The sequence below is a fragment of the Erinaceus europaeus genome, chromosome 3 (assembly GCF_950295315.1).
Source record: "Erinaceus europaeus chromosome 3, mEriEur2.1, whole genome shotgun sequence".
Lineage (NCBI taxonomy): Eukaryota > Metazoa > Chordata > Mammalia > Eulipotyphla > Erinaceidae > Erinaceus > Erinaceus europaeus.
The window spans coordinates 14,626,448-14,642,436 of NC_080164.1; the positions used below are offsets into that span (position 1 = coordinate 14,626,448).

Consider the following 15,989-nt stretch of genomic DNA (forward strand, 5'->3'; position numbering starts at 1 on the left):
CACTTGTCAATCAGTGGCTTCAAGAGAAATTTCTAAGATTGCCTTCTTTTTATTTTATTTTTGAGAGAGATGGAGAAGAGAGACAGACCAGAGCACTACTCAGCTCTGGCTTATGGTGGTGCGAGGGATTGAATATGGGACTTTGGAGCCTCAGGCAAGAGAGTCTGTTTGCATAACCATTATGCTATCTCCCCCGCCCCTCTAAGATTGCCTTTTATTACCTTTTTTGTTTGTTTCTACAGTTAGTATTACATAGAAGATGATTCCAATAACTAGATTTAAGTGTTTTTTTTCCCCCTTTCCTAGTTTTATTTGCATTTGTCAACGCAATTTGATCTGCATTATCATACACTGCAAGTGCCAGAAACAAAGCACACAGAGGGGGTCGGGCAGTGGCGCAGTGGGTTAAGCGCATGTGGCGCAAAGCGCAGGGAACAGCGTAAGGATCCCAGTTCGAGCCCCCGGCTCCCCACCTGCAGGGGAGTCGCTTCACAGGTGGTGAAGCAGGTATGCAGGTGTCTATCTTTCTCTCCCCTTCTCTATCTTCCCCTCCTCTCTCCATTTCTCTCTCTGTCCTATCCAACAACGAATTGCGTCAACAAGGGCAATAATAATAACCACAACAAAGCTACAACAAGGGCAACAAAAGGGGGAAAAAAATGGCCTCCAGGAGCAGTGGATTCATGGTGCAGGCACCGAGCCCAGCAATAACCCTGGAGGAGGAAAAAAAAAAACCAACAAAGCACACAGAACCAACTCACATTCATTCCCAGGGAGTGCAAGGTTTGGCTATGATGCTTCAAAAGGAGGTCCTTTCCAAAAAACGCTCCCCAGCCCTCTCGGCTCCATTCACAGCTCCCGATCCACAGTAAACCCAGCTTCCTGTCTCACACAGCTGTGCCACTCCCACTCTCTTTTCCTTATCACTGCACAGGACCCTGCCTACTCAATGTTTAAGATGGCGGGAGTATCGCTACCTCCATGAATTCACAGGTTGTATTGCTGTTTTAGCTTTTGTTCGCTTATTATAGAATTTATTACAGCTAATGCCTGTGAGGACTTGGAAGACTGTGTTTTATTTATTCTTGTATTTCTCGTGTGGAATTTCTGGCATAGTAAGTACTGAATAAATTACTTAACTTGCCATTAAAAATTTAAAGTAATTGGAGGTCGTGTGGTAGCGTAGCGGGTTAAGCGCACATGGTGTAAAGTGCAAGGACCGGCCTAAGGATCTGGGTTCCATCCCCTGGCTCCCCACCTGCGGGGAGGGGGGTAGGGGGGTGGGGGGGTGGGGGGAGGGTCGCTTTACAAGGGGTGAAGCAGGTCTACAGGTGTTTATCTTTCTCTTCCCTTCTGTGTCTTCTCCTCCCCTCTTGACTTCTTTCTGTCCTATCCAAAAACAACAACAATAAACAACAAGGGCAACAAAAAGGGGGGTGGTGGAAATGGCCTCCAGGAGCAGTGAGTTTGCAGTGCAGACACCAAGCCTCAGCAATAACCTCAGGCAAAAAAAAAAAAGAAAGAAAGAAAGAAAAGAAAAAGAAAATAGTTCTTTGTAATATTTATGGTAAAGTATATTTTGATCTCAAATCTTAAAGGTTTATTATACTACAATGTAATTAAAATGCAATTTACAGTGATAAAGCTTTGGACTCTCAATTATGAGGTCCCAAGTTCGATCCCCCGGCAGCACATGTGCCAGAGCGATGTCTGGTTCTTTGTCTCTGCTCCTGTCTTTCTCATAAATAAATAAAATCTAAAATTAAAAAAAAAGCAAGTTGTAAACAACTAAATGTACTGAAATTTCCTAACCTCCTAAATCTCTATAAGCTACATAACAGGAAAACGAAAACCTTCGCGCTACCACGTGGCAACAGTTCCCCGTTACTGTCTTATTTATCAAACCTTCTGTGCTGAATTTTTATAGACTTGGTTTGCTTTTAGATAATCCAAGTTTTTCTAACTGTAACTGAGTATGAAAATACAGAAGCAGGGAGAATAATTATTGGAAATCAAAGAAGTCAACCCTCCTTGAATTTACAAATTGCCAAAAGCTTACCTTCTCCAGCTGCATAGGCTGAGGAGGTAGGTTTTTTATTCACAGCTGCATACAAAGCTTCTGGCCTATTAAATACACACACACACACACACACACACACACACACACACACGGAGAGAGAGAGATATTTAAAAATTAGTAACATGAAGAAATAAAGACATTAATAAAAAAAGACCAAGAAAGGTAATTTGATGAACATGTTTGATTTTTAGAAGTACATTCTTTTAGGGCTTTTAAAAATTAACTTTAATTAAACTTAAATAGTATCTTAGTACGTAGGCTAGATATATTCTCAAACACAAAAGTCCTAGTAGATTAAGAACTGTCTAGAACTTCTAAATTCTCCAATATGTGAAAGTATATGCAACACAATTTCTAGTTTTCAAACGCCTTTCAACAAGAACTTTAGCGCGCACACACGAGAATGCACATATAAACAATGTAACTTCCTTTTTGTATTTCAGAACAGACACAGCTTTTAAGTGTCTAATGTAATGCAGAAAACTGTTTTTTAAAGTCCTGAAGAAGTAGACACCTGCAGGCTGCAGGAGCACTCCTCATACCTGCCCACTACACAGTGGGGCAGTTTTCAGGGAAAGTGAGTGGAATCTCTCTACCGCTTTGTCACCAATGAATGAACTCCCTTTGTTCGTTGTTGAATTTCTTTAAAAATTACTTATTTTGGATAGAGATGGAGAAAAATTGAGAGGAAAAGGGGAGACACAGAGATACACTTGTAACACTGCTTTACCTGTCTGTGAAACATCCCTCTTGTAGTAGGAAGGGGGGGGGGTTTTGAACCCAGGTCCTTGAGCATGGTAATATGTGGACTCAACCAGGTGCTCCACTGCCCAACTCTCAAAACAGATTTTAACGTAATATTTTTGTGCTTATGGTTTTTTCTCTGTAAAACTTTAAAGAGTTTAAGAGAGTTGCTATAAAGGGCCTTAGTACTGTCCTACATAGATGTGTGCCAGCTACCTATTATAAATACTGTTACTATTCCATACTTCTAAATATAAAATTGTCAGTCTGAAAAATGAATTTCTGAATTTGAACTAAAAATTTACACATAGACTCTGAGCATAAGAGGACTTTCTCTCTGTCTCTCTCTCTTGTGGCCAGAGCTGAGTGCTTGATGCCTGTATTATTGCACTGCTCCTTGAGGCTAGCTCTTTCCTCCCTCCCTTCCTTGTTTCTTACATAGAAACAGAGAGGGAGACAGGCGGGGGTGTTGGAGAAAGAGACACCCGCAACCTGCGCCACCATTTCTGAAGCTTTTCCCCTGCTTCCCCTGGTGAGGATCGAGGGCTTGACTCAGTGTCCATGAGCAGGATGATGTACATATACTCTACCAGGTGCCCCACATGAAAGGATTTTAAAAGAGTACTTAGCTTATTCTTTCTACTTAACTAGGAAACTGAAGACCAAGTAGGTTATTCTATATGGTCTGGCTAAAAGGAAAACAAAACAAAACAAAACAAAACAAAGCACTGGAATTCAAAGTCTTTTCATCATTAGACTTCTTTTCATTCTTTAAAAAAATGTCTTTTATCATCTTTATTTATTTATTGGATAGAGACATCCAGAAATTGAGATTGAGAGGGAAGAGGTGATAGAGAGGGAGAGACAGACACCTGAAGCTCTGTTTTCCCACTCGTGAAGCTTTCCCTCTGCAGGTGGGGACCGGGGGCTTGAACCTAGGTCCTTGTGCACTGTAACATGTGCGCTCAACCAGGTGCGCCATTACCCAGCCCCCAGGATCCTTTTATATTTAGATCAACTCCCATATAAAATGCAAGTGACAGTAAGTGCTAAGTGCAAGAGAATATGTATTTCTCTGTATCAAACATATCTGATGACCTGTCTTCCCTGCAAACTGGGAGATAAATACCAGGGAATTTATCTAGTTTTTGTTCAACTTAAAAGTTTATCCATACACTTGTTCATTAATTAGTGTTCCTCTCCTCTTTCACACTGAGCTAAAAGGACTGAACAGTTACCATGCAATAAGATTACATCAAGTATGAGTCGGGCGGTAGCGCAGCGGGTTAAGATTACATCAAGCATGGAAAAACTGGGGGAAAAAAATTTTTTTTTTTCAAGAAGACATGTACCCTGCCTGCCCTGATGAAACTTGTGATCTAACTGACTATGGGTAAGAGGGAAGAGAAAAGGAGACACTCTCTGGAGAACATGAAGATAGTTCTTTAACTGACCTGATGGTCCAAAAAAGCAGATCTAACATTTTAAGTACCTTGAAAACTTTAGAAATCTGAAATCACTAGAATAAAAGATATTCTAAACCGCTAAACATGTTTAAAGTATGCTTTTTTTGAAGTACTCTTCTAGTATTCAAGCCCAAGCATAAACTTTTACATCTCAGTCATTCAGTGGCTAACTCAGGGCTGAAAGCACCACCCACCACACCTCGTGCAAGTACTTACTCCTCCCGCTTGACTTCAGTCCCAGGGATAATTTTGACGTAAGATTTTGGAAACCACCCCCTTCCTCCATGCACCTCGCCAAACCACCAATTCTCTTGCTGCTCCAAGACAGTAATAATGTCATGTTTTGAGAAGTTTAAGTGGTTATCTTTCTTTGCCGTCCAAGAACACAGGGCCTGGGCCTTTAGGTTCTCTACAGCCTGCCCCTGTGAAAATAAAACCAGAGAACTTGGACAGAGACAATGGTGACCACGTGATAGCCATCTTTTACTGTATATTTACTACTTCAACAGCAGACCCGGTGTCATGGCAACTCGCCATCAACAGCGACCAGAAGTAACGTCAATATACTCACCACCTTAAAATGATCCATGACAGATGACCATCTGAATATCCTTTTGTTAAAGACTGGACAGTCTTCATTCAAAGAATCATCCTGGCATTAAGTATCACTTACTTACGGAGGGTACTCAACAAATGCATCAGTCAACGCGCTAAGTGTCCATCGTGGTCACAGTGAACAGGGGGACAGTTACTGGAGAACGTCGTCTCCTCCACTTCCCCACAGCTCACTGCCACGGGGAACGGCGGTGTGGTTATGTCTGCTTTCCTCCACTTTTCTGCTTTGGTCACTCAATTTTTCATTTTCTTATTCACTCTTCTGTTTTCTTCCTCTCTCAGAGGAAGCTGTGGCTTTGTTTTCCTGGTAAGAACAGACTCTAGTCCTCCAGATTGATTGTGCCCTCCCATTTTCAAAAGATTCTTTTTAACTCCATACAACCCTTATCTGTCCCCCACCAAACTTTCTTCCTATTTTATTTTCAGTATAATAGTTCACAAGACTGTAGCACTACAGGAGTATTCCACATAGCACAACCAAAGCTCTCTGCCCCCCACCCGCCAGCAACCTCCTCAGTCGATCTCAATCTCTCCATGTGAGTGTGTATTTCTAAACTTCTAAAGAGAGAAGTCTTCAACTCGCTCCCAAATTTCACTCTTCATTCTAAGTTAGGCTCTGCACCCATCATATTAACTCAACTCTTTCCTTTTCTTTCTTCTTCTTTTTTTTTTATTGTTTTAATTTTTATTACCAGAGCACTGCTCAGCTCTGGTTTATGATGGTGCTGGGGATTGAACCTGAGCTCTTTGGTGCCTCAGGCATGAAAGTCTTTTTGCAGAACTATTAAGCTATTTCCCCAGCCCCTCAACCTCTTCTTAACATCAAAGCAGAAAGTTTCTTCCAAACTTTTATCTCTGAACAGTGCTGACGTCCTTAAAACAAGACAAGCCTGCTGGTTCTGGAGCTTGCTCTCCTGTGGCTGATGGCTCCTTTCTGGTCTCTTTTCCATCTTGTTCACTGAGTCTGCCCTCAATGATCCCCACAGCCCTATGACTTCTCAAATCTGTGTCTGCAGTGTCACTTTATACCCTGAGCTAAAGACTTATAAATCGAGGCCAGGCGGTGGGAGGCACACCTGGTTAAGCACACACATTACAGTGCACGAGGTCCCAGGTTCAAGCCCCTGGGTCCCCACCTGTAGGGGGAAAGCTTCACAAGGGGTGAAGTAGGGCTGCAGGTGTCTCTCTGTCTTCCTCTCCCTCTCTATCACCCCCCACTCCTTTCAATTTCTCTCTGTCTCTATCCAATAATAAATAAATAAATATTAAAATAAGACATAAATCAAACTGTCAACTAGGCTGAACAATACAAATAGCTACGTTGCATATCTGAACAAGCATTTTTAGAATCTGAAACAGCCACCCCTCTCTCACACTTGCCTACCCAAGCCAATGGTATGGCCATCCTTTTACTCAAATAAAGGGCCTTGAAGAAGCATCTTTAACTCCAACTTTCTCCTCACTCTCAACATTCAAGAGACGGCCACTTTTATGTCAATTCTGAGCCTCCAAAATCCATTCCCTCTTCCTGCATCCTGTATTTTACCTCACTGGCATTACTCTCCCCTGCAAACACCACGTGTTAACCAGTCTCAGTGAGCACCCCAAACCGTTCTTTCCCAGGAGCAACTTTCCTTCAATGTTTGTTAAAAACTCGCTTGTCTTCAATGGTCCTACTTAAATAACTCGCCCTTTGGGAAGTCTGCTCCAATGTTCACAAAATAAATGAGATGCACCCCCCCGCAAGACTCTGTAGAATAGCTGGAACATTTTTCATAAAAAAAAAAAAAATATTTATTCTTTTTCGTTGTCACCCTTGTTTTATTGTTATAGTTATTATTATTATTGTCATCATTGTTGGATAGGACAGAGAGAAATGGAGAGAGATGGGGAAGACAGAGACAGGGAGAGAAAGACAGACACCTGCAGACCTGCTTCACCGCTTGTGAAGCGACTCCCCTGCAGGTGGGGAGCCAGGGGCTTGAACCAGAATCCTTACGTCAGTCCTTGCGCTTTGTGTCACCTGCGCTTAACCTGCTGTGCTACTGCCCGACTCCCCGCATTTTTCATAATTTCTAGTCATCTGTCTGCTCCCACTGACTTCTTAATTTCCAGTGACGACCCCCAGCCCCTGCCCCACAGAACTGACAGCGCATCATAAACGGCACCTATGCTCATGCAGTAGTTTCGGAGTGAAGATGGAATCTGGAGGACTTTAGTCTGAAGTCTGCGATTTCTTTTTTTAAAAAAATCTATTATCTTTATTTATTGGATAGAGACAGTCAGAAATCGAGAGGGAAGGGGAGGTAGAGAGAGAAAGACACCTACAGCTCTGTTTGACCAGTTGTGAAGCTCTCCCCCTGCAGGTGGGGAGCAGGGGCTCGAACCTGGGTCCTTGCGCATTGTAACATGTGCTCAACCACGTGCGCCACCACCCGGCCCCTGATTTTCTATTAATGATGTTAATGTAATAATGCTTGCAGTGGTGGTTACAACTTCACTAGAGGCTAAATACACATAACACAATTTCTAGACAAATGATCTAAGGACAAAAACAAAAACCCTTGTAGTCCGGGAGGTGGCGCAGTGGATAAAGCATTAGATTCTCAAGCATGAGGTCCTAAGTTCAATCTCCAGCAGCACATGTGCCAGAGTGATGTCTCGTTATTTCTCTCTCCTTCTCATTAATAAATAAATTCTTTTTTTTATTAAGTTTTATTTACTTATTTTCCTTTTTGTTGCCCTTGTTGTTTAATATTGTTGTGGTTATTAATGTCGTCGTTGTTGGATAGGACAGAGAAATGGAGAGAGGAGGGGAAGACAGAGAGGAGGAGAGAAAGACAGACACCTGCAGACCTGCTTCACTGCCTGTGAAGCGACTCCCCTGCAGGTGGGGAGCCGGGGGCTTGAACTGGGATCGTTACACACAGGTCCTGGCGATTTGCGCCACGTGTGCTTAACCCGCTGCGCCACCGCCCGACTCCCAATAAATAAATTCTAAAAAAAAAAAAAAAAAAAAAAAACCAAAGAAACCAAAAAAAAAAAAAATAAAAACCCCTTTGACCAAGTATTTTCTTATAATAAATATAATTAAGAGTACAGACTTGTACAATTTATATATAATATGAATTATATATCTTTTTATATAAAGTTAACATATGTATATATCTATCTATCTAGATTGACTTAACACAGATTGACAACATTATGAAATTTTCAGGATGTAGTTTCACACCTATTTAAGACTCCCTGCACCCAGCAAGGTCCCAGTGCCCTTCACCAATGGCACCCTCTCCACCTATGTCCCCATGCCCTCTCCTACCCCCTCTGATGATGCCCACGGTTTTCAGTCTGAATCAGTTTTGTTATCTTTAATAAAAATGATATTTGACCTAAGAACCTCAGCTGCTGACTTAACACTATGCGGATGGGTAGTTAAGAACCCTCTAAATAATGCCTTCGTTCAGAATCTTCATTCTCTCTTCTATGAACCAGGACCATCATCAAAGAATAAAGTGCGTGAAGATTAAAGCCACCTACTTGTCCATGGATCGGTGACACAGATCCAGGGGAAACAGTGCGAGTAAAAGCTGATTTTTTCTGCCATGATGTGTTAACAGTTAGGTTTGAAAAAGAGACATTTTGATAATCGGTCACAGATGCTGGTTGATTTGAAGAAAGTGATCTGCAAAAACCATACACTGGTGTGAGTATATTTCATTATTGAGAACCTGGTGATAGACTACTCATCTATCAATTCGTACATAAAATACCTTATGCAAAGGGAGAATCTGGGGGCTGGGTGGTGGTACACCGGGTTCAGCGCACATAGTACAAAGCGCAAGGGCCTGCGTGAGGATCCTGGTTTGAGCCCCTGGCTCCCCACCTGCAGGGGGGTCGCTTTACAGTAAGCAGTGAAGCAGGTCTGCAGGTGTCTGTCTTTCTCTCCCCTTCTCTATCTACCCTCCTCTTTCAATTTCTCTCTGTCCCATCAAGAAAAAAAAAAAAAAAGCCACCAGAAGCTGTAGATTTTTTAGTGCTGGCACCGAGCCCCAGAGCCTGGGGGCAAAAAGAAACCCCAAAACAAAAGCAAAACAAATAAACAGAAGCTGTAGATTTTTTAGTGCTGGCACCGAGCCCCAGAGCCTGGGGGCAAAAAGAAACCCCAAAACAAAAGCAAAACAAATAAACAAAAGCAAAAAAACACCAAAGGCAGAGTGTGTAGAAAAAGAATTTATACATAAAACACTAGTCTATATTTTCACTTGCTAAATGTATATTCTTGAGGAGCAAATACAGATTGTAATATAGATTAAAATATGATTAAGCTGCAGATTGACACATACCAGGGATTTATACATTTTCAGAGCTTTCTAAACTCCACTGTTAGCTAAAAACTTACTCAGAAGTCGTTGAGGTAGCAGATAAAGAAACTGTAGGAGGGAGTAAGGCCTTCTTAGGAGACAGAGCTGTTCCGCTTGACGGCACTTTCTCTACATAGTTGCATGGAAACCAGCCAAAATTTCCTTCAAAACTACCATAAAGCCAGCCAGGCTCACCTATGGTTTTTTCATCCACCTGTGGAGACGGAAAAGTAGGGTTAGCAATGCTCACAGAGCCACAAAATGACCATGGAAAGAGAAAGACTGCCAGCTGCAAGTCTCAGTTTCAGAACCAAACTCACCTGGCTGTATTACTAAGACGATTCTACAAAGTAATAATTACTATTTCTAAAGATCGACAAAGTGGGGGTTGGGCGGTGACACAGTGAATAGATCCCCATGTGGAAGAACCTGGGTTTAAGCCCAGGTCCCCCCTGTAGCAGAGCAATGCTACAAGTGTCTCTCTTTCTCTCTCCTCGCCTACTACCCCGTTCCCTCCCTCTCAATTTCTTTCTGTTCCTATAAAAAGAAAGGGGAAAAAAAAAAAAAACCGCCATCAGGAACAGTGGATTCGTCGCATAGGCACCGAGCCCCAGAGCTAACACTGATGGCACTAAGAAAAATGATGACTGAGGGATTGGGCGGTGGCGCACCTGGTTGAGTGCACATATTATTGTGCCCAAGGACCTGGGTTGTAGCCCCCACTCCTCACCTGCAGCAGGGCAACTCCAAAAGTGGTAAAACAGGTCTACAGGTGTCTCTGTCTCTCTCGCTCTTTCTCTCACTCCCTCTCAATTTCTCTCTATCCGATCAAATAAAATAAAAATATTGATGAAGTGCCTTTTTAAATTTAATGTTCTTATTTTATCCACCAAATTAATATATTGAAATACTTTACACAGACCAACAGCATTTCTGCATGGCTTAAGGTAGAAAAGCCCCGTGATTTTTAGGGCTCTGATTTCTACTGTGATAATTTGTTTTTAGTTGTTTCTTCCACATTATTTTATAAATATGTGCACTGCTTCTTTTTGAGTGTCAGACATTACCTATTACTGATTACTTGTCACCTACTGATGAACACATTTACTGACTGTCCTCCAAGTCTCCTTCTGATCTGAAGTCCTTCCTCCTACTCTTCCATGTGACCTTCACACCATCTTCAGGAAAACACTGGGCCACTTTCTGCTATTATAGATGACTCTGCATTCTCTAGAACTTCATGTAAGTAAGTCATACAACAGATACCAGGTTTTTTTCTTAAAGGGGGGTGGTGGGGGGTGAGGAGGGGAAGGCTGGCTTCTTTTTTATATATGTATATATATATATTTTTTTCCTTTTTGCTGCCCTTGTTGTTTTCATTGTTGTGTAGTTATTATTGTTGTTTGTCATTATTGTTGGATAGGACAGAGAGAAATGGAGAGAGGAGGGGAAGGCAGAGAGGGGGAGAGAAAGACAGACACCTGCAGACCTGCTTCACCGCCTGTGAAGCGACTCCCCTGCAGGTGGGGAGCCGGGAGATAGGCTGGCTTCTTTTACTCAAATCTAATTACTATTATCTTCTTAATATTTTATTTATCCATTTTTGGGGGGATAGAGATGGAGAAAGAGAGAGAGGGAAAATGAAAGAGAGAGACACTTGCTGCCCTGCTCCACCACTTGGGAAGCTCCCTCCCTGCAGATGTCTGCTGGGGGCTGAGCAGGCACTGGGCCCTACCAATAACCCATGTGACCAAAAAAAAAAAATAAAAGGCATTTGGGAGTGGTAAATAACTGTATAAAACTGTAGCTAGTTTTTTATTCTTATATATAGTTAGTATATTAATATTATAGAGATCAATATATTATCATATAATATATTCAAGAAGGGGGAAATGCTTTGTTTCCAACCTGTATTATATCCCCAGAATTGAAACTCAATTCATCATGGTTCCTTGCTTCAAAGCGGTACAACGCTCTGTAATTCACCAAAGCGCTGGCTGGCTCACCTAAAGAGAAGATAGTTCCGTTATTTGCAACTTGATACATACACAGCCTCTGTATGACTCAGTCAAGAGCTTCTAAAATGAATACAAACATGAGCAGCAAACACTAGCATGGAAATTCACCTTGACAGAGGCTTGTCAGGGCTTTGACAACTTGCATAGTTGAAGCGTTAACTCCGAAAGCAAACAAGCTGTTCATCTTTAGTCAGGTCAGGGATGGTGTAAACACAGAGAGGCTGGGCAGGGTGTCTGTCCAGGGAGGGCCTGGGGGACACACGGGGAGGGTGGAAGGAGACTAAGTATGAGGAGCTTGTTCCGGTCTGCAGGAGCCAGGATGCAATACGGAAGGGGAGCACAAAAGGGAGGTCAGGCCAGAACATCGGCAAACAAGCAAGCAAGCAAGCAAGCAAGCAAGGCTGTCCGAAGAAAGATCTACAGACAGATCGTTGCGCTTCTAGGAGAAAAACAGCAGCAGAGTTCGTGATGACACTAAACTCGATGAGATTCAAGTATTTTACTTTGTTCACTTGCAGAACAAGTGCTTTAGTTTAGAAAACCTCACCACACTATCACTAGGAAGGACTCAAAGGTCTATATATCCAACATTTCAGGGTTTCAAGTAGTATATGGAATAGACTTTGAAGTATAAGAAAAAGATTATTGGGAGTCGGGCTGTAGCGCAGCGGGTTAAGCGCACGTGGCGCAAAGCACAAGGACCGACATAAGGATCCCGGTTCGAAGCCCGGCTCCCCACCTGCAGGGGAGTCGCTTCACAGGCGGTGAAGCAGGTGTCTATCTTTCTCTCCCCCTGTCTTCCCCTCCTCTCTCCATTTCTCTCTGTCCTATCCAACAACAACAACAATAATAGCTACAACAATAAAACAACAAGGGCAACAAAAGGGAATAAATAAATAAAAATAAATATTAAAAAAAAAGAAAAAGATTATTCTCCGAAAACTTTTTAAATGTACAAAGACTGAAAATTATACCGTCTTTTGCTAAAGTACAGTACCATTAGCTAAATAAAATATTTAAAATCATCTACATCAATGATGACAACTATTCCTAGTTCTTTCAGATTTAGTAGAAGCTACCTTCCTTGTGTTATTTCAAGTTTTTTTAAAAAATAGTTTAAAAGATTTTTTAACGTTTATTTATTCCCTTTTGTTGCCCTTGTTGTATTGTAGTTATTACTGTTGTTGTTATTGATATTATTGTTGTTGGATAGGACAGAGAGAAATGGAGAGAGGGAGGGAAGATAGAGAAGGGGATAGAAAGATAGACACCTGCAGACCTGCTTCACCGCTTGTGAAGCGACGCCCCTGCAGGTGGGGAGCCGGGAGCTCGAACCGGCCTGTCCTTGTACTTTGCGCCACCTGTGCTTAGCCCACTGCGCCACCGCCCGACTCCCTGTTTCAAGTTTTACACTCAGTGTGTTGACTAAGTTCAGACACTTGTCTTCCAAGCTTAAGTCAGGAAAAGGTTTACTGTGACTCTAAAATGAGCATGTTTTAATTTTCTTCTATTTTTTTCTTTGCTACTTTCATTGCTTTGTCTCTAAATAAATAAGTAAATAAATACAATCTATTATTTTTACCTGTGTCTTTACATTGTTTCTCTTCAGCTCTCCTTTCTTCTTCTTGAACTTTTTCGTGTGTTTTTTCTTCCTGGAGGCGTTTTTGTTTTTCTTCTTCCTCTTTTTTCAGACTTTCTCTCCACAAGTTTTCTTTTCCTTGCTTTGCTTTCCTTTAGGTAAGAGATAAAGAGTTTGCAAAAGTTAAGATATCCCGGAGGAATTTGGGACTCATGGGTAATTAAAAAACCTGCAGACCCCCGTAGGCATGGAGCCTTTCTCCCCATCCCCAAACTGCCTCAGCCTTCACCCTGGCTCACTGTCCCTTCCTACCTCCTCTTGACCTTAGCAGAACCCTTTACTACCACTTCACTACTGGAATTCTTCCTCCAGCACTTCCCGCAGCTGCCAAAGGCTCTAACACTCTTATTTTGCTTCCAGGGGTATCACTGGGGCCTCGGTAATGCCTGCACTACAAATTCACTGCTCCTGTGGCCATCTTTTCGACTTTTAAAAGTTTTTTTTTTTTTGAAGCAGGTACTGGATTTAAAAAATTTTATTGTTGTGGTTATTATTGTTGTTACTGATGTCGTCGTTGTAAGACAGGACAGAGAGAAATGAAGAGAGGAGGAGAGAGGGAGAGAAAGACAGACACCTGCAGACCTGCTTCACCGCTTGTGAAGCGACTCCCCTGCAGGTGGGGAGCCGGGGGCTCGAACCAGGGATCCTTATGCCGGTTCTTGCGCTTTGCGGCACGTGCGCTTAACCTGCTGTGCTACCGCCAGACTCCCCAGATTTTTTTTTTTTTATAATAAAGACAGAAATTGAGAGGGGAGGAGAAGCTGGAGAGAGAGAGACACTTGTAGACCTGCTTCACCGCTTGTGAGGCGAACCCCCTGCAGGTTGGGAGCCGGGGGCTTGAGCTGGGATCCTTACACAGGTTTTACGCTTTGTATTATGTGCACTTAACCCAGTACACCACCGCCTGGCTCCCCCAGTGTCTTTTCCCCCCTAGCATTCTTTATATAATTCCAACCCGTATTTCCTTTTCCAACTCCTCAATATTTTTTTATACTCTCCCAGTAATAATGTGCCTCAGTCTAGCCTTTATGTGAATTCCCATACATTACTTACGCCACTATCAGAACACTCTAGTTCTACTGTCATTAAAAACAACAACAACAACATCAAAAAAGGGAGTCGGGCGGTAGCGCAGCGGGTAAAGCGCAGGTGGCGCAGCAAAGCACGGACCGGAATAAGGAATCGGGCTCGAGCCCCGGCTCCCCACCTGCAGGGGAGTCGCTTCACAGGCGGTGAAGCAGGTTTGCAGGTGTCTATCTTTCTCTCCCCCTCTCTGTCTTCCCCTCCTCTCTCCATTTCTTTCTGTCCTATCTAACAACAACATCAATAACAACAATAATAACTACAACAATAAAACAAGGGCAACAAAAGGGAATAAATAAATAAATACTTAAAAAATGAGAGTTAAGATAATAATAAATAAATAAACTGTAGAAGGCTGGCAAAACAGCTCATTTGGGTAGTCTGCTACTTAGCCATGAGTATGACCCAGCCTGGTCCCCACTGCGTTGGAGAAAGCTTTGGTGTTGTGCTGTCTTTCCTATTCTGACTCTATCTGGACAGAGACACTGTAGCAGTGACAAAAACAGAGAAACAGATTGATTGATTAACTTTATCTGTGAATTATTGGGTGAGGAGTTGGCACAGAGGAAGAAAATGCTTCAGAAGTGGCAAACATGGCAGAGAGGACACACCTACAACATGAAAACTATTGCTGAAAACTATTGCAGATAGGAAGGGAATATACTTGGGCAGACGGAGAAAAAAGATTGAGACAGAATAAGACTTACTTCTGGGCTAATCCTACATGTATTTTTGCTTGGATCTCTTCCCTCTTCTGTAGCACAATAATGTTCGAGGATGATAAATGGAGTGAAAATATGTATTACTGATCTGCTGCTGGCCTAGCAGGGAACCGCCTGCACTGGTAAAGAGAGCTCTCAAGGCAGCCCCATGTACCAGCAGAAAACTCAAACACAGAGACGAGCTGTGTAGCCAATGCAGTGTCCTTGTGCAGGTGGCAAAAGGGTTAAATAAGTCTGACTGTCACTGTGTCTACTTCTGTATCCTAGTCACTCTTGATAGGGGTCACCAAGGCAAGCATCTTGGAGTGAAGACTATGAGAGCTGCTTAGCCATCTGACCAGAGTAAAACTACCAAAGTCATCCTGCACCGCAGTCAACAGTGATCACCCAATAACCGTGTGCTGGGAGAAGCCATAGTGAAGCCATTAAGAACTGAGTCCTTTACCCCTGTACCCTCTCCATCATTTGCTGTGACTGTTCTTTCTGATGTCGTCATTGTTAGATAGGACAGAGAGAAATGGAGAGAGGAGGGGAAGACAGAGGGAGAGAAAGACAGACACCTGCAGACCTGCTTCACCACCTGTGAAGCAACTCCCTACAGGTGGGGAGCCGGGGTCTTGAACCGGGATCCTTATGCTGGTCCTCACACTTTGTGCTGTGCTACTGCCGACTCCCGCCTTTGGATCATTTCTTTGGTAAATATTCTGTACATATCCTCACAATGGAACACTACTCAGCTATTAAAAATGGTGAATTCACTTTCTTCATCTCATCTTGGATGGAGCTTGAAAGAATCATGTTAAGTGAGATAAGGCAGAAAGAGAAAGATGAATACTCTTCTCCAAGACATAGGCATGTTGGATCATCACTATTTATACTAATTTGTGACACTACAGAACCTGGGAGAAACAGGAACATATTACAAACAGGATTTCACTGACAAGAAATCGTGCAAAATCTTTAAGTGCTTGCTTCTCAGCCCTCAGATACAACTGTCTCACTTCTCTGCTATCAACAAAGGCAACTACTAAATGATATATTTTTAGTGGTACAAAGAGAACTGTATCAACATGGCATTTTATTCTCAGTTTTACCACTTATAAAATTAAGCATCTGGTTTTTATTACATCGCGGGAAATAGTGACGAATTTGCTGTGAAGTGACAGGAATAATGAGTTCTTTCACTGTGTAAGATATTATCCTTGGCTTTTAGCCACATTATTTAATTCTCAGTTACCTATGAGGGATATATTTGTAT

General features: G+C 42.4%; 1 protein-coding gene across 1 annotated transcript in view; it reads right to left on the reverse strand.

Annotated features, from left to right (window-relative positions):
* The window catches only part of ITSN2 (intersectin 2), a 166,931-nt gene that overhangs the window by 51,951 nt on the left and 98,991 nt on the right, over positions 1–15,989 (reverse strand). Inside the window, exons 19-24 of the mRNA XM_060188414.1 lie at positions 12,870–13,018; positions 11,178–11,275; positions 9,308–9,483; positions 8,446–8,590; positions 4,507–4,712; positions 2,060–2,124 (exon numbers count right to left, since the gene is read on the reverse strand). Of these exons, the coding sequence (XP_060044397.1) occupies positions 2,060–2,124; positions 4,507–4,712; positions 8,446–8,590; positions 9,308–9,483; positions 11,178–11,275; positions 12,870–13,018 (839 nt within the window). The remainder of the gene's footprint in view (positions 1–2,059; positions 2,125–4,506; positions 4,713–8,445; positions 8,591–9,307; positions 9,484–11,177; positions 11,276–12,869; positions 13,019–15,989) is intronic.